The sequence below is a fragment of the Chlorocebus sabaeus genome, chromosome 12, assembly GCF_047675955.1.
Source record: "Chlorocebus sabaeus isolate Y175 chromosome 12, mChlSab1.0.hap1, whole genome shotgun sequence".
NCBI classification, from domain to species: Eukaryota; Metazoa; Chordata; class Mammalia; order Primates; family Cercopithecidae; genus Chlorocebus; species Chlorocebus sabaeus.
The window spans coordinates 5,250,734-5,270,581 of record NC_132915.1 but is presented as its reverse complement, the minus strand read 5'-3'; the positions used below and the strand labels follow the sequence as shown (position 1 = coordinate 5,270,581).

The following is a 19,848-nucleotide window of genomic DNA, read 5'->3' as shown; positions in this document are numbered from 1 at the left end:
TTAGATGTTTTTTTTCTCAAGCAGCTCATAGATCTGTGTTTCCTTAGGATCAGTTTTGGAGTTTTTTATTTTGTTCCTTTGATTGGGCTACATTTTTCTGTTTCTTTGTAGCTAATTTTATTTCACTGTCCAATATATTTTGAGGTGCTTGCTGCAACTGCTCTGTAGTCAAAGGCCCAGGAGGGTGGAGTTATCTTTGGGCTAGAGAGGCTTTTGGGGGCTGCCAGAAACTACTGTGCTTTTCCCAAAATCCTCCATGCGAATATCATCTATGAGAACTGAGCACGACATCGCCAGCACAGTGGCCCCCTCCTGTCCCCGATCCTGCCCCTGTGGCCTCCTGCCGCCCCCATGGCCCCTGGTTCTCCTGCACACAGTGGCAGCCTGTTAGGTACCGATTCCCCAAGGCTCATCTTCCCCAGGTGAGCTGCATCTCTTCTCTCCACAGCACTCTGGCCCGCAGAAGCTTCTCCACATTGCCCAGGAGCTCCTGCACACCGAGGAGACCTATGTGAGGCGGCTGCACCTGCTGGACCAGGTAGCCCACATGGCTTGGGGGCCCACCTTAGTCCACTCCCAGAGTTTCAGTTGGCAGTTTCAGTATCTCTTAGCATTGGCTGGGCATTACAGGTGCAGTATGAATGACTTAAATACTAAAACTCAGACAAATTTAAGTCTGGTCTACAAACTTTTTTTTTTTTCTTTTGAGACAGAGTCTCATTCTGTCGCCCAGGCTGGAGTTCAGTGGTGAGATCTTGGCTCATTGCAATCTCCGCCTCTTGGGTTCAAGTGATTCTCCTGTTTCAGCCTCCCGGGTAGCTGGGACTACAGGCACATGCCACTATGCCTGGCTAATTTTTGTATTTATAGTAGAGATGGGGTTTCATCACATTGGTCAGGCTGGTCTTGAACTCCTGACCTCAGGTGATCCACCAGCCTCGGCCTCCCAAAGTGCTGGATTACAGGTGTGAGCCAGCACGCCCATCCTAGAAACTTATTTTTTGTTTTCAGTGCTTATGACTCTGAGGAAAAGGCTTTGCCAAGTCACCTGTGGGACATTTCTTCCTGGCAGCTGCATGATCTGAGCATGTAAATGGCTTCTGGATGTTTTTCTGCATAAATAGTCGGGACAGGGGTTGCCACTCATCCCTATCCACATGACAATGTGGGGTTTATGAGCTCAGAAAATAAAGCGCCCGTGGAAGCCGGGGTTTTGACAGACGGTGCTGCTGCTGTTTTTATCTGACAAGACAGAGAAGGAAGTCTGAACCTTCCATTTCGCGTGAGAGGTGGCTGAGGAAAGATGTCCTTCCCTGTCCTCAGGGGACTGTCCCTGCCGCACCCACATTCCTAAGTCATAAGTGAGCTTGCATTAAGACCATGAGGTTGTCTGAACCAGTTCGATGAAAAGGGAGGACAATAATTCTGAAGTTCATTAAGAAAACACAAGGTGGCAGCAGCGGCCCCTCCCGCGCGCCCTCACCTGTGGCCGAAGCGGGACGCAGCTGTGCTCAGCGGAAGAGGCTCACTGGCCACACGTGGGCTTCTCTATGCTCAGGTTTTCTGCACCAGGATGACGGATGCGGGGATCCCCCCAGAAGTCATCACGGGCATATTCTCTAACATCTCTTCCATCCACCGCTTCCACGGGCAGTTCCTGCTGCCGGAGCTGAAGACGCGGATCACGGAGGAGTGGTGAGTACCGTCTGCGGATGCCCGTGGGGCCCCTCAAGTGGTCTCTAGACCTGGGTTCATGTGCCTGAGAGCCAGGCAAGTGCTGGGGGACTGTGCCATGGTGGCTGGGCGCCTCCCTTCTCTGCACGGTCTGGGTCCGGTCCAGACTCCACCCCTTCCTGGTTGGTGACCTTGACCGGCCACTTACGGTCTCCAAGGCTTAGTTCCTGAGAAAGCAGATGATGTGGAATGAAGGGCTTTTAACGCCCCACTCGGGGCTCTGAGACTAAAATGAGGTTTGACATCTGGAAACGCCACACAGTGGATAGTGCTAGTTAGTTTTCTTTTCCCTCCTAGCTTACACTCCACCTTTGTTTAAAAAATGTTATTTTTCCCCCTCAACAGTGGACATCAGATCCTCCTCCTGCTGTCCCTGGGGCCTGTCCCTCTGTCCCACTAATGCTTCTGTTCATTAGCAGAGGGACAGCTCAGTGCAAGTCACAATTCATGAAACTTCCCAGGCGTGGCCCCCAGGCTCATCAGTTCGCCACGTTGCGTGTTACCTTTCCCCTCATTCTGGGTGCCGCTGCTGTTTGACTTAGGGTCTCTGCTGCCTGCCTCGTTCGCAGGCCCGGCTTCCCTCTGCATCAGGAGCCAGGCCCTTCTGTGTCCCACAAGCCTGTTCTCCAAGCTGCAGCCCAGGAGACCCCGGAGGCTTGGCTGGAATGGGAAGCCAGGGGGAGTCTTTTCACCTGTTGCTCAGGGAGGGACTATGTCAATTCATAAATTTGTACAAGGACATGGTCCAGCTGCCGAGCAGGTTACATTGTGTCCCCAAGGCAGTCAGGACTGGATGCGGCCTTCTGGCTGACAAAATCCATGCTTGGTAGAGACAGGTTTTCTCCTGCAAGGCCCTGGAGACTGCTAACTCATGAGCGCACGTGTGACCTCCTCTGCTCCTTTTATAACAGCACAGGGGTCCCATGACTTAGCCACCCTGCCCTTTGGATCTTTCAATTAAATGTATGAGTGCAGTTCACAGCCACGCCTCAGTGATGGCTTTGTGCTGGTGGCTTTTTTCTTTCTTTTTGAAACAGTCCTAAGGACAAAGACGATTAGTATATGTTTCTGTTTCTTGAAAATTATTTGCAAATCCCTGTCCAAAGCAGCTTTTTTCATTATCGGTACTGCAAAGAGTTACTTTCCCCAGGACTTCGCCAGCATTGAATAGAACCATTGTTTCTAATCTTTGCCCATTTAAAAGGAGCATAATGGTATTTTGTTGGTTCTCTTTGATAACTGTGGCTCATCGTTCAGGTGATTCTGCTACTACTGCTATCTCCTGTGTCTGGGGCACTGGTTCTAAGCTTGCAGCTTGCACTTTCAACTGTTTTACAGGCACCTTTCATTTAATTGCCCTGTTAACTATTTTCTACTCTACATGACATAGGGGAGGAAGCTAAAGCTCAGAGAGGGCGACCAATTTGCTCACCATCACACAGAGCTGGCCGCCACCCCACACTCCCCTGGTGGAGTTCATGTCCACTAACCTCGGAGCCCCCATTGCACCCAGCTATTTCTCTGATGATTCACTTCTCCACGAAGGGACACAAACCCACGGCTCGGGGACATCCTGCAGAAGCTGGCCCCATTCCTAAAGATGTACGGCGAGTACGTTAAGAACTTTGACCGAGCCGTGGGGCTGGTGAGCACGTGGACCCAGCGTTCCCCATTGTTTAAAGACGTCATCCACAGCATCCAGGTAAGGCGGGCAGCGGGAGTGTGGACACGGATGTCCTCAAGATGCACAGAGCCCGGTGTTTTATTTAAAATATATATATATATATACTCCAAAAAGTAATATATGACATTACTGAAATTTTGGAACATAGAGAAAATTAGGAAAATTATGAGATGTGTCCAGATGCTCTTTGTGTCCAGATGTGTCCAGATGTTGTTGCTTTGAGCGTTACAATAACTCCCAGAGACGAATCAGCATTCCCATTGGAAAATCGTGGCTCAAGAAGCTGTGCAAGCTACAGCATCACAAGCTATTATCTGATGGAACCTGAATTCAAAGGACAGTCTCTGATTCCACAGTGTTCCTCGATATCTAGTGCAGGCATTTTTGTTTAAATGTTACATTGCTTTTTTCTTTTTCGCTTTCTGCTAACAGCCTCCTCACAGCCCTGGCTGCTCTTATCTCCTGTAGGGTTGGTCTCTTTCTTCTTGATTCACAAGGCTTTTATATGCTAAGAACATCAACTACTTTCTCTCATGCATGCCACAGATTATTTTCTCCCATCTTTTATTTTTTATTTTATTATTTTATTGAGACGGCATCTCACTCTGTCGCCCAGGCTGGAGTGCAGTGGCACGATCTCGGCTCACTGCAAGCTCTGCCTCCCGGGTTCACGCCATTCTCCTGCCTCAGCCTCCAGAGTAGCTGGGACTACAGATGCCGCCACCACGCCTGGCTAATTTTTTTGTATTTTTAGTAGAGATGGGGTTTCACTGTGTTAGCCAGGATGTCTCGATCTCCTGACCTCGTGATCTGCCCGCCTCGGCCTCCCAAAGTGCTGGGATTACAGGTGTGAGCCACCACTCCCGGCCCAGAATTTTTTATTTTTAAGTACTTCCTCTCACCACTTCTTAAAATGTAAAGCTTATTTTTAAATGCATTTCCCACTACCCAAGACTGTATAACCCCATCTCTACTAAAAATACAAAAATTAGCTGGGCATGGCAAGTCTGTAGTCCCAGCTACTCTGAAGGCTGATTCAGGACAACGGTTTGAACTGAGAGGCAGAGGTTGCAGTGAGCTGAGATCATGCCACTGCAATCCAGCCTGGGCGACAGAGAGAGACTCTGTCCCCTAGACCCCCCACCGTTAAAAAAAAAAAGAAAAAAAAAAAACACACAAAATCCGGATTAATTTGGTTTTCTTCCCGGGTTGCCAATCAAGCTGGCAACTCCCATCTAGGCTTCAGAATGAAGTAAGGGAAGGGCATACTCTGTGTAGACGCTGAGACAGTGAAATTAGTCACATGACCATGTGGCATAATGATACGTGTGTGCTGTCCAGCTTGAATGAGCCCTTCCAGGGTGCAGCGAACAGTCACTCTCCTGGCGCAGGCTGTGGTCCTCTGTCCATCCCTGGCAGACCCCGTTCTTGGGTCCAGCAAACCCTTAGGAGGCTAGACAGTTTCTGGATTCGGATGCAGACACGTCTGCAGCAGCTACCGCAGCACTGCCACATCCTGGATGACGTCTGCCTGGGGACACTCGAGGCAGACATGGTCCCGGTTGCAGGCCAGCCACTGGTCTGCACATCCCCTCACCGTAGGCAGGTTGGGCACAGGGCCAGGCAGGCTGTGGAGAGGGCTCTCCGCCTGGACTCAGTGCCATCCATCCATTCCCTGAAGGTGAGTTTGCCCGCCCGGGGATCCCAGGCCATATCTGCAGACGTTGGTGGTGCACCCAGCATCTGGTGGGTCCAGGGATGCTGCAAAACACGTTGCAGTGGACAGGATGGCCCACCGCAGAGAATTCTCTGACCCGAATGTCCATAGTGCCCAGGGTGAGAAGCCCTGGCGTGGACAAAACAGGATCACGTGACAGTCAAGTTTCCCGTGGCCTTTTGCAGGTTTCCTTCCTTTAATCCAAAGCATGTTTTAAACTTTAAACTTTTATTTTGAAATAACTTTAAACCTTTACAGGAAAGTTGCAAAAATGCCAAATTGTTATGCACTATTCACATTTCGTTAATAGCCTTACTTTATTATTCTCTCTAAACTCCTACAGATGATGATGACTTTTGAGCGTTTCAAGACTAAGTTGCAGACACTGTAACCCTTTAGCACTAAATGTGAACAAGGATATTCTCTTGCGTACTCCCAGCTCAGTGATCAAAATCAGGGATTTTACATGGATGTCCTGGTGCTGTCTACTCCGCAGCCCACACTCAGATGTCACCGATTGTCCCAATAACGTTCTTGTTTTCTGGTCCATAACCCAGCCCAGGGCCGCACATTGCTCTCATGATTGTGTTTGGCTTCCTGGGTCTGGAGCAGGCCTAGGTCCTTGTCTTTTTGAGGGGTGCAGGCTAGTTACTTGTAGACTGCCTGCTTGGGCTTTTCTGCTGTTTGTCCAGTTTGATTGAGGCTGTGCCTTTTCCCAGAGTGAGGCTGTGTTTTTCTGCCTGCGTTCTGCCCGGTGGCTCAGTCTCTGCGTCCTGGGGATATTGACTTGATTAAGGGCGTGTCTGCCAGGACTCCTCAGGTGAAGCTGGGTTTTTTCCCCAATTAATACGTTTCTTGGCTGGGCGCAGAAGCTCACGCCTGTAATCCCAGCACTTCGGGAGGCCGAGGTGGGTGGATCACCTGAGGTCAGAAGTTCGAGACCAGCCTGGGCAACATAGTGAGACCCCCCCCCCATCTCTACTAAAAATACAAAAATTAGCTGGGTGTGGTGGCACACACACGCCTGTAATCCCAGCTACTCGGGAGGCTGAGATAGGATAACTGCTTGAGCCAGGGAGGCAGAGGCTGTAGTGAGCCAAGATCACTCCACTACACTCCAGCCTAGACGATAGAGCAAGACTCCATTAAAAAAAAAAAAAAAAAAAGTTTCAGCCAGGTACAATGGCTCACGCCTGTAATCCCAACACTTTGGGAGGCCGAGATAGGCAGATCATGAGGTCAGGAGTTCGAGACCAGCCTGACCGACATGGTGAAACCCCGTCTCTACTAAAAATACAAAAATTAGCCAGGTGTGATGGTGGGTGCCTGTAATCTCAGTTGCTCAGGAGGCTGAGGCAGGAGAATCACTTGAACCTGGGAGGCGGAGGTTGCAGTGAGCCGAGATGGCGCCATTGCACTCCAGCCCGGGAAACAGCGAGAGTCCGTCTCAAAAAGAAAGAAAGAAAGAAAGAGAGAGAGAGAGAGAGAAAGAGAGAGAGAGAGAGAGAGAGAGAGAGAGAGAGAGAGAGAGAAAAGAAAAGAAAAGAAAGAAAGAATAAAAACAAGTTTCTTTTAGGGAGACACTTGGAGATTATGTCAATATGTTGCCGGAAACAGTTGCTTTTAGGAAGATTTGGGTTTCTCTCACCCTGTTGTATCCCAGGCATTTTTGAGCTCATCTGAGCTGGAAGCCGTTCTATTCTGGGCCCTGAGCCGGGTGAGGGTGGTTGAGGCCCTCAAGTTGCTGGCAGGTGGGTGGGGAAGCTGGTGGACAGGATGACGGCGGCAGCAGGCCCTCACAGGCTGCCCAGTGGGCATCGTCGGGGGAGGCAGAGGCAAAGTGGCCCGGGCAGGAGGACCCGAGTGGGGAGCATAGAGGTGACAGGGTGGCAGCATTCAGCACACGTGTCTGGGGTTCGGGTGCCAGACGCAGACGTGGCAGCGAGGAGGTGCTGCAGGGTGGGAGGCAGGCACGGGGAGCCGGTGAGCAGTGCTGGGCACGGGTGGGGCGCAAGGGTCTCAGCACCCGACTGGAACACTGGTGCGTTTACGTCGAGCGCGATCTGCAGGAGGACTCCCCAGCGGCCTCTAGGCATGAGGACAGGCCCTGGCCCGATTCCCAGTGGGGAGAGTTGGGCGAAGCTCTGCCTGATTTCTCAGCAGAGGGGTCAAGGGAGTGCTGCATAGGCCCACGGGTGGGTGGGGAGTGGGGAGAACCCGATCTTGAGAGGAGACAGTCCTGTCCAGGCATTTATTTTCTCCACCAAGGATGCATATAAGAGAGCCAGCTCTGGGCCAAGGGCCAGGCTGCCTGGGGTTCCAGTCCTTGCTCCGTTGGTCAGTCTCTCCGAGCCTCAGTTTCCCCTGTTGTAAAGTGTGGTCTGTGCCAGCCATGTCTTGAAGGGCAGTCAGTTCTGGGCAGCCAGTTCCAGGCAGCCTTCTGGGGCTGTGGTGGCCAGAAGCCGTGGTGGGGCCGGTGTCCACACACGTGTCCTTGGGGTGCCCCATGCTCCCTCTGTCCCCACAGAAGCAGGAGGTGTGTGGAAACCTGACGCTGCAGCACCACATGCTGGAGCCCGTGCAGAGGGTCCCCCGGTACGAGCTGCTGCTCAAGGACTATCTGAAGAGGCTCCCGCAGGACGCCCCAGACCGGAAGGACGCGGAGAGTAAGCTGGGGCCAAGGGCTCCCAGGAGGGCACAGGGGCACCTGCCAAGAACTCTGGGAGTGGGGAGAGAGGGGGAGAGAGGGTCGTGGGGGTAGGGGAGAGAGAAACAGAGAGACCAGAGGGAAAGAGACAGAGACAGGGGAGGGAGAGAGATGGAGACAGAGAGAGAGATAAGGAGACATCGGGGAAAGAGAGGGAGAGGGAGGGAGAAACAGAGGGGAGGGGAGAGAGACACACAGAGACAGAGGAAGGAGAGAGAGAGAAAAAGTGAGACCCCTAACAACCCAGGAAGGGACTTAGTGTCTTTGAGGGCAGAGGAAAATCTCCCCTGCTTGAAGTACGCTGGTGGACGTGGGTCTAGGGAAGGTGCTGCTAAATGCTGGCGCCATTCAGAGCTTAGGCCCCAGGAATGGGCCTTATGGGGCTGGTGGGGGCTGCTCCTGGTCCAGTCACTGCCTGGTGTGGCTGGCAGGCAGCCCGGGCAGGCGTTTTCAGGATTGTGGGAGCCCCCTGCCTGGTATTGGCCCCAGCAGAAGGGATGTGTCTGCAGGGTCAGAGGCAGGGTCACCCCCTTCCTCTGGGCCAGTCCTCTAGAGTAGCCCAGGCACCATGGGAAAGGCCGACAGCAGAGACAGATCCTCTCTCTGGAGGCAGCTGCCCTGGAGCCCCTCAGGCAAGCAAAAATGGAGCCACCGTGGCCCCAGGCTGAACCCAGTCTTCCTCCTGCAGGGTCCTTGGAGCTCATCTCCACAGCCGCCAACCACTCCAATGCCGCCATTCGGAAGGTGGTGAGTGCGGGGCTGTGGCGGGGACCAGCAGGGTGGTGAGCAAGAGTGAGGGCCAGGGGCCCTTGTGGGCCAGCCCTTCGCCCCCATCCTTCGGGGGGCTCCACGAGTGACTCATTTACACCTCCTACCCCCATCCCCGGGGGGTCAGCTGGACAGCCCCGCCCCTTGCTATAATAGATCTGTGTCCGTGGTGAGTTATTTAACGCTCTATGCCTTAGTTTCCCCATCTATAAAATGGGAGCCCTGACAGCCTGTCTCATTGGGCGTCTGTGGAGATTAAAAGAATCACTCTGGCCGGGCGCGGTGGCTCACGCCTATAATCCCAGCACTTTGGGAGGCCAAGGCGGGTGGATCATGAGGTCAGGAGATCGAGACCATCCTGGCTAACACGGTGAAACCCCGTCTCTCCTAAAAATACAAAAAATTGGGCATGGTGGCGGGCACCTGTAGTCCCAGCTGCTCGGGTGGTTGAGGCAGGAGAATAGCATGAACCCGGGAGGCGGAGCTTGCAGTGAGCCGAGATCGCACCACTGCACTCCAGCCTGGGTGACAGAGCCAGACTCCATCTCAAAAAAAAAAAGAAAGAAAGGAAGAAAAAAAAAAAGAATAAACAAAAACCAGGAAAAAAAAAAAAAAAGGAATTTCCTTTGTTTTCTAAGTATCCATTATGTTCCAGGTACTTTCCCTAGGCAGTTTCATTTAATTATCCAAATCCGGGTCTTTTCTCCCAAAACTCACACACCTCTCAGAGAATGGCTGTTTCATGACCCCTAAAACGCTAAAGACAGTGACAGCTGCAACATATCCAGGGTCAGCCCCAAGTCCTGCCCCACAAAGCAGTCTCCGGCCTGCCCCAGACAGTGTCGGCCACGTGGTACCATGGAACTCAGCCCTAGATGGCCTGAGCCCATGGCAACTTTTGTGTTCAAAAGCCTCAGCAAGGCCAGGCAGGGTGGCTCACAGCTGTACTCCCAGCACTCTGGGAGGCCGAGGAGGGCGAATCACTTGAGGTCAGGAGTTCGAGATCAGCCTGGCCAACATGGTGAAACCCATCTCTACTAAAAATACAAAAATTAGGCCTGGTGGCGCCCACCTGTAAGCCACCGGGTGTGGGGGAGCACTCTACATAGAATGCTCAGAACAGGACCTGGTGCAGGAAGTGTCAGTGCTCGGTGTTACTGTCATTCATTCACTCACTAAAGCTGCATTAGTCCCTTCATGGACTGGCTCTGTGCTCACCCAGCCCCCCAGGACATGACAGGTGCACACCCAACCCTCCCAGTACATGCCAGGTGCATACAGTTCTCCACTATTAGACACCAGCTGCACACGCAGCCCCCCAGTACATACCACGTTCACACCCAGCCCCCGGTACACACCAGCCACACACCCAGCCCCCAGTAGTGGGCAGGTGCACAGCCAGCTCCCCTGTGTATATACCAGGTACCTGCCCATTCCCCCAGTTCTCAAAAGACCCTCACCCCTACCCTGGTCTTCTCCTCTAAGATCTCTGCTGCTGGCTCCTCTAGTGCCCCCCACACCGTGTGCCCACTTACACCTACCTGCGTTGGTACCGGAGACAGAAGGGTCAGCCAAACCCACCTGCCTCCAGGGTGTACAGGCTGAGATCACTCAGGTCCAAGGACAGGGCTTCTGAGGCACGGCAGGTCCAGACTCGGACACATGACTGTTGTCGAGGTTGCTGCAGGCTCAGCTCTGCCTTCCGCCGCACTGGCATCCGGCTCAAAGCTGGGCCATGAGCTTTCACCTTGTCCCATCGCACTTCTGGGTGCTGGTTACCCACATGACCACCCCCCCAGTCACCATGGCCAGGGAAAGGTGACATACGGATTGTCCGAGTCTGGGTCTCAGACACTCAACTGACCTCTCTGTGCCTCAGTTTCCTTGTCTGTAAAATGAAGATAACAATGGCACTCACCTCACTAGGTGAGTTAAAACGTGTATCATATGTAGAACAGCACCTGGCTCACAGCAATGGTTAGCTCTGTTGCTGTTTATCGTTGTTATTATGTTCTGCATGGCGAACTCCTAGTCATCCTTCAATACTCAACTCAAACATCACTCTGATTTCCCTCCCACCCCTGTCAGTAGCTCATTGTCCTCTCTGGATTCTGGGCCACAGTTGCAGGGAAGGGCTCCGCGTATCTCTAGGTCACCAGCCACTTTCACAGACCTTTGGTGCCTGAGCCCCATGTCTCTTGCAGGAGAAAATGCACAAGCTCTTGGAGGTGTACGAGCAGCTGGGTGGGGAAGAGGACATTGTCAACCCGGCCAACGAGCTGATCAAGGAGGGCCAAATCCAGAAGCTATCAGCCAAGAACGGCACCGCCCAGGACCGCCACCTCTTCCTGGTGAGCCTGGCTCCTGCCAGCCCAGCCGCAGAGCCTCCCTTGCCATTTGCCTCAAGCCCAGGGCAGTGCCAGCAGGGCTCTGGCTGCCCAAGGACATGGCTCTTCTGTGGCCTCTCCTACTGGGACTCTGGCTCCCTCTAAGACCCTCAGCATCCCTCCCCTAGCCACAGGGAGCCTCGCTTCTCCACATTCAGACACCAGACTTTTGCCGCGGCTTCTCCCCATTTGCTGCAAGTATCTAATTTTTAAATCCCTCACAGCCAATACCTCTTTCCTCCCCGGAATTGAGCAGACTCCAGCTTGTAGCAACCAGGAGAGCACAGAGAACTGTAGCAGCAAATCATGTTTTCAACTATTCCTAAGCCAAACCCTGGCCGGGAGGGAGGGGGAAGGCGGGATGGAAGTGTAATTCGAGACCCACCCTGGGTGCCGTGGCGCAGTAGAAACAGATATGTTTCTTCTTTCCTCCTCTATTTTCCTCTAGCTTCTAATTCTCCTTGAATAAACAATTATTTCTTTGAAAGTTTTTTTTAAGTTTTTAAAAATTATGTTAACTAAAACTCATTTTTGCTTTACAATTCTGAGTTTTGACTAATACAGTTGTGACCACAATCAAGTTACAGAACAGTTTTTTGGTTTTTTTTTTTTAAGACACAGTCTCGCTCTGTCCCCCAGGCTGGAGCATAGTGGCTCAATCTCTGCTCACTGTAACCTCCACTTCCCGGGTTTAAGCAATTGTCCTACCTCAGCCTCCTGAGTAGCTGGGATTACAGGCATGTGCCACCACACCCGGCTAATTTTTGTATTTTTAGTAGACATGGGGTTCACTATGTTGGCCAGGCTGCTCTCGAACTCCTGACCTCAGGTGATCCACCCACCCAAAGTGCTGGGATTACAGGTGTGAGCCACTGTGCCTGGCCAAGTTATAGAACAGTTTGATCACTGCCCCCCTCCCACCGAAATTCCCTTGTCCCACCCCTTTGTGGGCAAGTGCTCCCCTGCCCTGGCAACCATGGATCTCTTCTTTGTTGCTAGAATTTTGCCTTTCCTGAATGTCACATCAATGCCATGAGATGAGTCTGGCTCCTTTAGCTTCCCATGTGGGTTTGAGAGATTCATCCGTTTTGGTGAATGTATCAGTAGCTCATTCAAAAGTTTTGGTTTGGCTGGACGTGGTGGCTCATGCCTGTAATCCCAGCACTTTGGGAGGCTGAGGTGGGCGGATCACCTGAGGTCAGGAGTTCGAGACCAGCCTGGCCAACATGGTGAAACCCCATCTCTACTAAAAATATAAAAATTAGCCAGGCGTGGTAGCACCTGCCTGTAATTCCAGCTACTTGGGAGGCGGAGGTTGCAGTGAGCCAAGATTGTGCCATTGCACTTCAGCCTGGGCAACAAGAGCAAGATTCCGTCTCAAAAAAAAAAAAAAAAAGTTTTGTTTTTTTGATTATACAATTAGCTCATGTTCATGGTTTAAAAATTTAAAAATAGAAATGAACAAAAATAAAGCTAGTGACTAGAGTCTCCTCACTCAAAGATGTAACCGTAGTTAAAATTACTGCACATATCTTTTAAAAATATTTTTCACTTTTTAACATTTAAAAAAAATGAAAAGATCCCATGAAGCTCACTGGGGCCCCTGGGGGTGGCCTGCGGGCAGCTCCCGTTCCTCACCTGTGCCATCCCTCTTGCAGTTCAACAGCATGATCCTTTATTGCGTGCCCAAGTTGCGGCTCATGGGCCAGAAGTTCAGCGTCCGGGAGAAGATGGACATCTCAGGCCTCCAGGTGGGTGAGCTCCTCCATCTCAAACCTGTCCCCCTGGAAGGGACATTGAGCAGGGCTGGGGACACCGGGCTCTGGCTGCTGAGGCACTCACCTCTGTGCAGCCTGGCACCCCTGCCTGCTTTTCCAAGCCACAGACCCTGTCTGTGACCAAGGCATCGTCTCAGTCCTGGTGCCCCAGGCCGGAAGGGCAGGATTCCATCCCTCTCTGCTTCGCCCACCTGCCACATTGCTGCCAACTCCCCTTTCTGCAGAGCCTTGGAGGATGCGGGGGCAGTAGGGATGGCACCAGGACCTGGACTGAACCCTGTCATCTCTAAGACTGGGACTCGGGGCCCTATTTACAAACAAAAACATGAAGCCCAGGGTTGCAAGGAGAAATCCTGGCTGGGGCGAGGGCCTGCTTCCCTTGCCTGGTTCCTGGGTTCCGAGCTCTTTCCTGTCCTCCTGCACCAGAGCTGGGGGAGGGTTCCAGGCATATCTGTAGCGTGGTCCAGAATGACCTTTTTTTTTTTTTTTTTTTTTTTTTTGAGACGGAGTCTCGCTCTGTTGCCCAGGCTGGAGTGCAATGGCGTGATCTTGGCTCACTGCAACCTCCACCTCCTGGGTTCAAGGGATTCTCCTGCCTCACCCTCCCGAGCAGCTCCAATTACAGGTGCACGCTACCATGCCCAACTAATTTTTGTATTTTTAGTAGAGACGGGATTTCACCATGTTTGCCAGGCTGGTCTCGAACTCCTGACCTTGTGATCCACTCACCTCAACCTCCCAAAGTGCTGGGATTACAGGTGTGAGCCACTGCGCCCAGCCTAGTTAGTCATTATTTTTAATGGTAGTTCTTAACCTGGAGTACAATGGTGTGATCTCGGCTCACTGCAACCTCCACCTCCTGGGTTCAAGGGATTCTCCTGCCTCACCCTCCCGAGTAGTTGTGATTATAGGTGCATGCCACCATGCCCAGAGACGGGGTTTCACCATGTTGGTCAGGCTGTTCTCAAACTCCTGACCTCGTGATCCACCCGCCTCAGCCCCGCAAAGTGCTGGGATTACAGGCGTCAGCCACCATGCCCAGCCATGACTGATTTTTTATAGAGAAACACTAGAAAAGTGGTTTCTTCTAACTACTATAAAAAGCCAGGCACGTAGTTTTGGTGGCTCACGCCTACAATCCAAGCACTTTGGGAGGCTGAGGCAGGAGGATCACTTGAACCCAGTTCAGGACCAGCCTTGGCAATGTAGTAAAACCGTGTCTCTATAAAAGATAAAAAATTAGCCAGGCATGGTGGTGCACATCTCTATTTCCAGCTACTTGGGAGGCTGAGGTGGAAGGATTGCTTGAGCCCAGGAGGTCAAGGCTGCATGATTGTGCCACTCACTGCACTCCAGCTTGGCTGACAGGGCAAGACCCTGTCTCAAAAATAACTTAAAAAAAATAATAAAACAACCTTAAAAAAAGGTATTTTCTCTAGTTAGTCTTTTATTTCTTAACCTGAATTCAGAGAATTTCAATGTAAGAAGGGATTGTTGGTGGCATTAAGCAAATGACTACATATTTTGATTTAGCGAATGTTTTTGGAGCACCCATTCATTCAAAGTCCTCTCAGCTACCACTGCAATGAGACACGGAATAGGTGTGAGCTACCGTGCCCGGCCATGGTCTCTGTGGTCTCATCCTGATGGAAGAGGATGGAATTTGAGGCTGTGGTTCTGTGAAGAAGTGACCCCATTTTCATTAGTTCTGGGCACGCATTGTCCTATTTACATCTCATCTCAGGGCACACCTGCTCAGGGGCAGAGACTCTGCAGGGTGGCTTAGGCCATCCTTGCTCTTCTCATCAGGTCCCTTTCCATCCTAAGGGGACGTGGCTGCTGTAGGGGGGCAGTGCCCAGTGGTACCTGTGGGGAATGGCTTGGCTTCGAGGAGGATGGATGGGGGCGACATGGGGAGGAAACCTGACAGGCTGGGTGTCAGGGGATGGATTTGGTCAGCAGAGTTCCAAGCACAGAAGATGAGCGGTCCCAGCTGTGTCTGAGCAGGGTGGGAGGCCTGCTGTTCCCGATGGACCAGCTCATGCAGCAGCCACGGTGACCTGAACCTCTGCGCCCCTCTCCCTGAGAACTGTGGGGCCGCAGGCTCACCTCTGCTACCTCCTCGGGGAAACACTTCTAAGTCAGAAAACGTGAGGCTGGAGTTAAGGACCCGCTAAAATGACTAGCTGGGGTTTGCTTTGTTCTTTGTTCTTGCCTCTTCAGGTGCAGGATAGCGTCAAGCCAAACACAGCACATACATTCATCATAACGGGAAGGAAAAGGTCCCTGGAGCTGCAGACGCGGTACGGAACGGGCTGTTTCTGTGAATGTCTTTGACCTCATGTCTTCTTTTTCTAAACTGGATAACCTGCAATATATTTTTATTTATGTATGGCTTAAAATTTAACATTACTGTTACCCAAACACCAGGGTGCTATCTAGGTCCTGCTGCTTGCTGCACAGAAAGCCCATCACTGAGATGATTATTGCCGAGGAAGAAGCTTTAATCGGCCAAGGAGATGGGAACTCAGTCTCAAATCCATCTTCCTAACCAACTAAAACTAGGGGCACATACAGCAGGGAAGAAATGTAACAATGTGTAAGAAAACAGGAACTAGTGGGGGCAAGGAAGCAATCATGATGGATAAAGGGTCTGGGCATCTCATTGTCTGGATGTGGTGACCTGGTGAGTTCAGTCCCTTGATGGTTTTTTTGAGAGGCCTTAAGGTTACTGAGGAAGGAACTCAGATAAAACAAATGTTAACTTTCAAGCTTGAAGACTGGAAGGGTCAATTTGTGTGTTTATTGGAAAAACTATCTATAGGATGATCGGGGCCCTTTCACTACCAAGGGAAGTTGGTGAAAATTAAGCCTCTGCCCACCTCCTGGTCAGCAGGCCCAGCACATTCTTAGTCCTCTCTTGAGTATTCTTCTAGGATTTTCTTTTCTTTTCTTTTTTTGAGACAGAGTTTCGCTCTTGTTGCCCAGGCTGGAGTGCAGTGGCGCAATCTCAGCTCACAGCAACCTCTGCCTCCCAGGTTCAAGTGATTCTCCTGCCTCAGCCTCCTGGGTAGCTGGGATTACAGGCGCCCGTCACTATGCCTGGCTAATTTCTTGTTTGAGTGAAACCCCAACAGGGTTTCACCATGTTGGCCAGGCTGGTCTCCCACTCTTGACCTCAGGTGATCCACCCCCCTGACTCGGGCTCCCAAAGTGCTGGGATTACAGTGTTAGCCACTGCGCCTGGCCCCTTCTAGGATTTTCTATGCACATGCACCTGTGTCTACGTTTTAAATCACAGATGACTGTTTATACTTGTCCTGCATCTTGCTTTTTCACTTAATTTGTCAAGAATCACCCCATATCTGCACACCATTCCTAAAGAAACATGATTTCCCATTAATGATCATTAGCTAGTTCCCGCTGACGAGGACCTGGGCTCCTCCTGAACCTGGCCATCACAAATGGTGCTGCAAGCAGTGTCCTTGTTTTTAGATGTTTCTGCATATGTGTAGTTGTAGCCATCAGATGGATTGCTGACGTAGAATTGCTGGTCACAGGGTAGTGCATCTGTTTGAAATTTTGGTGGCTGTTGTGTCAGGCTGTGCTCTGACTAGCCATACATGGGAGTTCTGTTCTCCCACAGCCAACCAACAGTGGGATCTTCGTAATGACCCATTATGGTCCAAGGAGGCATTGAATTCCAGCCACTACAGAGGGCTCCACGTGGCTCACCTGGCCCCACCAGGCCACAAGTGTTTTGAGGCCCTTGGGGACAATCTTCCCATCCTTGAGCTGTGTTGACAAGCCAGTGCATGGCTCGGGTGTGCTGCAGGGCTGAGAGAGGGCTGGTCATTTAGAGTCAGTATCCAAGACTGGATTAATACAAGACTGTTTTGGTTTTATAGGACAGAGGAAGAGAAGAAAGAATGGATTCAGGTGAAGCTTCTAAACTTGTAAAGTAACCAAACGACCAAGTGATTGAGCAGTAAGGCCATTTATGTTGGGACAGAGGGTGGGGGCCCTGGCCTCCGGGACTGCTGGCCCTGTGCTGCACCCTGCAGGGATGCAGTGACCACACTGTGCCTTCATAAGCACCTTCAGATGTCACAGGCCTTTCAACCCATTCATTTGTTTGAGAGCCCCCAAATAAACATGAACAGGCCTGGTGGAGTCACAGGCCAGGTTCCCCGCTCAGGGTGGATCTCCTCAATCTGGACAGCTCGAAGGGGAGACCACATCATTGGTAGCAGGGAAAGGAGATGGCCGGTGGCCTGGGCATTGTTCCGGGAACGCCAGGGCCCGTCCTCGGGACAGAGGCAGGCGCATCCTTCCTGCGGGTAGCGTCCTCCCACACCCCTTGATGGTCCTCCCTGTTGTGTTGCTGTGTCCAGATCATCCAGGCCACCATCGAGAAGCACAAGCAGAACAGTGAGACCTTCAAGGCTTTCGGTGGCGCCTTCAGCCAGGATGAGGACCCCAGCCTCTCTCCAGACGTGCCTGTGAGTCAGTGGCCCGGGGCGCAGAGGGGCCTCCAGGGGACAGGCTGCCTGCGGAGAGCAGAAGGCGCTGGCATCTGGGTGGGCAGCCCGACCTCCAGGCTTTCCTCCTGCTGTACTAGGGACCAGGACAGCGGGCGCTCCCTTGTGTTAAAAGAAAAACTTCAGACAAATGAAATTTAACAATTTAATTGAGCAAACAACTACTCGTGGATGGGATAGCACCTGCCCCCTACAACCCTTGAGACCAGAGTAGGTCCAGAGAGCCTCCTCTGCTGCTGTGTGGTCGGAGAGGATGTATGGACAGAAAAGGGAAAGTGAAGCACAGAAGCAGCTGGGTTGGTTACAGCTCCGCGTTTGCCGTGTTTGACGTGGTTTGAAGTGTCGGCCACCTTTCCATGGCAGCTTTAGACTGAACTGAATTTCACCCCTACCCACCCTCCACTAAGTGCCCGCTGCAGCCTGCTGGGCCCCAGGCCCGTGGTCAGCGCCCAGGTGGGCGGGAAAGCAGGATGTGGCCGTGGAGGAAGCGCTCCTGCGTGACCTGTTTGGTTGTCTGGTGCCTTCTGCGCAGCATCCTATGCACCAAGGAATGTTACATCATCCCCGTGGAAACTGAGTCTCAGAGGAGCTCGGTGACATCCCCAGGTCGTGGGTGGTGGACCCGGCGTCACAGGGCTGTGGTGCACTGCCCGCATACCACTTTGGCCCAGGACGGCCCATGAGTGCAGACACCTTTCTGTGACTGTATTTTCCCCCCAGTGCCCCCGTGCCCTGGGAGATGGTGGCTCAGAGCCCCTTGGGGGAAGCAGTAGGAGCATCTCATGCCCCATCCTCATGTGGAGCTTCCCCAAGGGCCCAGGGGGATTTCATGTGGAGACTTAGGCTGGGAAAGAGGCAGGGCTACAGGGTCCTTGCCGAGAAGCCTGGCCAGGGAGTCAGGGCTGCAGCCCCAGGACCAAGCCTCAGCCATTTCTCCCCACAGGGCTTCCCTGGAGTCAGGGAGAGAGGATTGGGTGAAGAGGCTGCTCTCTGCCCGCTGCAAGGAAGGCCCTGGAGCCACTGGCCCTGGACAAGGCATAGGGGTTGGAACTGTAGCAAGGACACATCCGGGGAGGCACCCAGGAGAGACGGTGCCCTGAGCCCTATGCCAGGCCCTCTGCTCCAGCCTTCATGGGGGTACCGGGCATGACTCAGAGTGAGGGTGCCCCAACTCTCGCTGCCTGACCCAGACCCCGCAGGCCCAAATCCCAACTCCAGGCTGGCTCTGCCCTCTGTACCACCTCCATGGGTCTGCCTGGCGCAGTCCACTTCCCCCATATCCACTTCATATTTGTATCAAGTCCACTAGGTTTTTTGTGCTTTCTGCATTCACTTTGTAAGAACTTTGCATCATCCAGAAAGGAAGAGTCCTGGGACTGCCTTGAGTGGAGGTGACCTGGGAATGTGAGACACTGAGCCTGGCTGTCCTTAAAGCTGGCCAAGCCCTTTCTGTCCAGAGACTAATCCCAGAGCCTCACTCTGCTGAGAAAGTGGGGGCTGCAGAGACTCTCCACAAAGAGCCCTGGAGGATGAGAGAGGACCCAAAGGGACCCTCCTCACTCACTGGGTGACTTGGTGTGAATTAGAGCCTCTGATCAGGGTGGGCCAAAGGGAGGCATCACCCACCAGCCACCCACCACACTGGCAGATGCTCCTAGGAGAGGCCTTCAGCTCAGGCCAGGCCCAGGGAGGAAGCAGCTTCCCCAAAGGCACAGCAAATCCTAGGCCTGGAAATTCCTGCTCCTGAGCCTGCCCTCAATGCACGGAGGTGCTGGGGGCTTCAGGAGCTGTCCCCGCTGCACAGGGGCTGCGTGGCCCTGGAATCTCCTCTCACTTGGCCTCTGTGTCCCTTCCAGATCACGAGCACCAGCCCTCTGGAGCCTGTGGTGACCACCGAAGGCGGTTCGGGTGCAGCAGGGGTAAGTGCCGTATGCTCAGCGGTCAGCAGGGGTGAGAGGCAGAGCAGGGGGTCAGACCAGGATGACTTGTAGGGAAGTTGGAGAGGGACGGTCAGACCAGGGCCTCCTGGAGGCTGAGGACTGAGGGGCCAGCCTGTCCTGCTCACTGTGCCTGGGGGCCTGGGTGTGTGGAGGTGAAGCCATGTCTGAGTCCAGGCTCTAATGACTTGTGTGGTCACTGCAGAGGACTCTGTGAGGCAGGCATGCAGAGGCCTGTCAATGTGGGGATGTCCATTACCTAGTTGGACGTGGTCACACAGCTGGGCACACATGTGAGAATCCTCTGAGCTCCAAGTGAATATTTATGCTCTTAACATGGTGAATCGTCCCATAAAGCGTGTATTGACAGTGCAAGGTCCTCAGGAGGCTCAGTAATGCAGAGGACTGCTTAGTCCTTCACCCCAAGCTGCGGCCAGGGAGGCCTGAGCCTCCCTGCCTCTCCCCGTCTGTGTTCTCTTGTGCCTTATGGCAGCCAGCCCACAAGGGTGCTGCTCCGGCCAGGCAGGCTGTGTCCACGTGCCCGCCTGCCAGGGGATGTGCTGTAGGAACTGGGATGGGGCCTGCCTCCTCCATT

General features: G+C 52.8%; 1 protein-coding gene across 9 annotated transcripts in view; it reads left to right on the top strand.

The window, feature by feature from the left end:
• The window catches only part of FGD3 (FYVE, RhoGEF and PH domain containing 3), an 85,552-nt gene that overhangs the window by 52,094 nt on the left and 13,610 nt on the right, over positions 1-19,848 (top strand). For all 9 annotated transcript variants that reach the window (XM_037998632.2, XM_007969766.3, XM_007969765.3 and 6 more), the window contains 11 exons: positions 449-538; positions 1,559-1,695; positions 3,280-3,436; positions 7,663-7,801; positions 8,531-8,589; positions 10,815-10,961; positions 12,656-12,748; positions 14,999-15,078; positions 16,684-16,714; positions 17,170-17,277; positions 19,173-19,235. In XM_037998632.2, the coding sequence (XP_037854560.2) occupies positions 449-538; positions 1,559-1,695; positions 3,280-3,436; positions 7,663-7,801; positions 8,531-8,589; positions 10,815-10,961; positions 12,656-12,748; positions 14,999-15,078; positions 16,684-16,714; positions 17,170-17,277; positions 19,173-19,235 (1,104 nt within the window). The remainder of the gene's footprint in view (positions 1-448; positions 539-1,558; positions 1,696-3,279; positions 3,437-7,662; positions 7,802-8,530; positions 8,590-10,814; positions 10,962-12,655; positions 12,749-14,998; positions 15,079-16,683; positions 16,715-17,169; positions 17,278-19,172; positions 19,236-19,848) is intronic.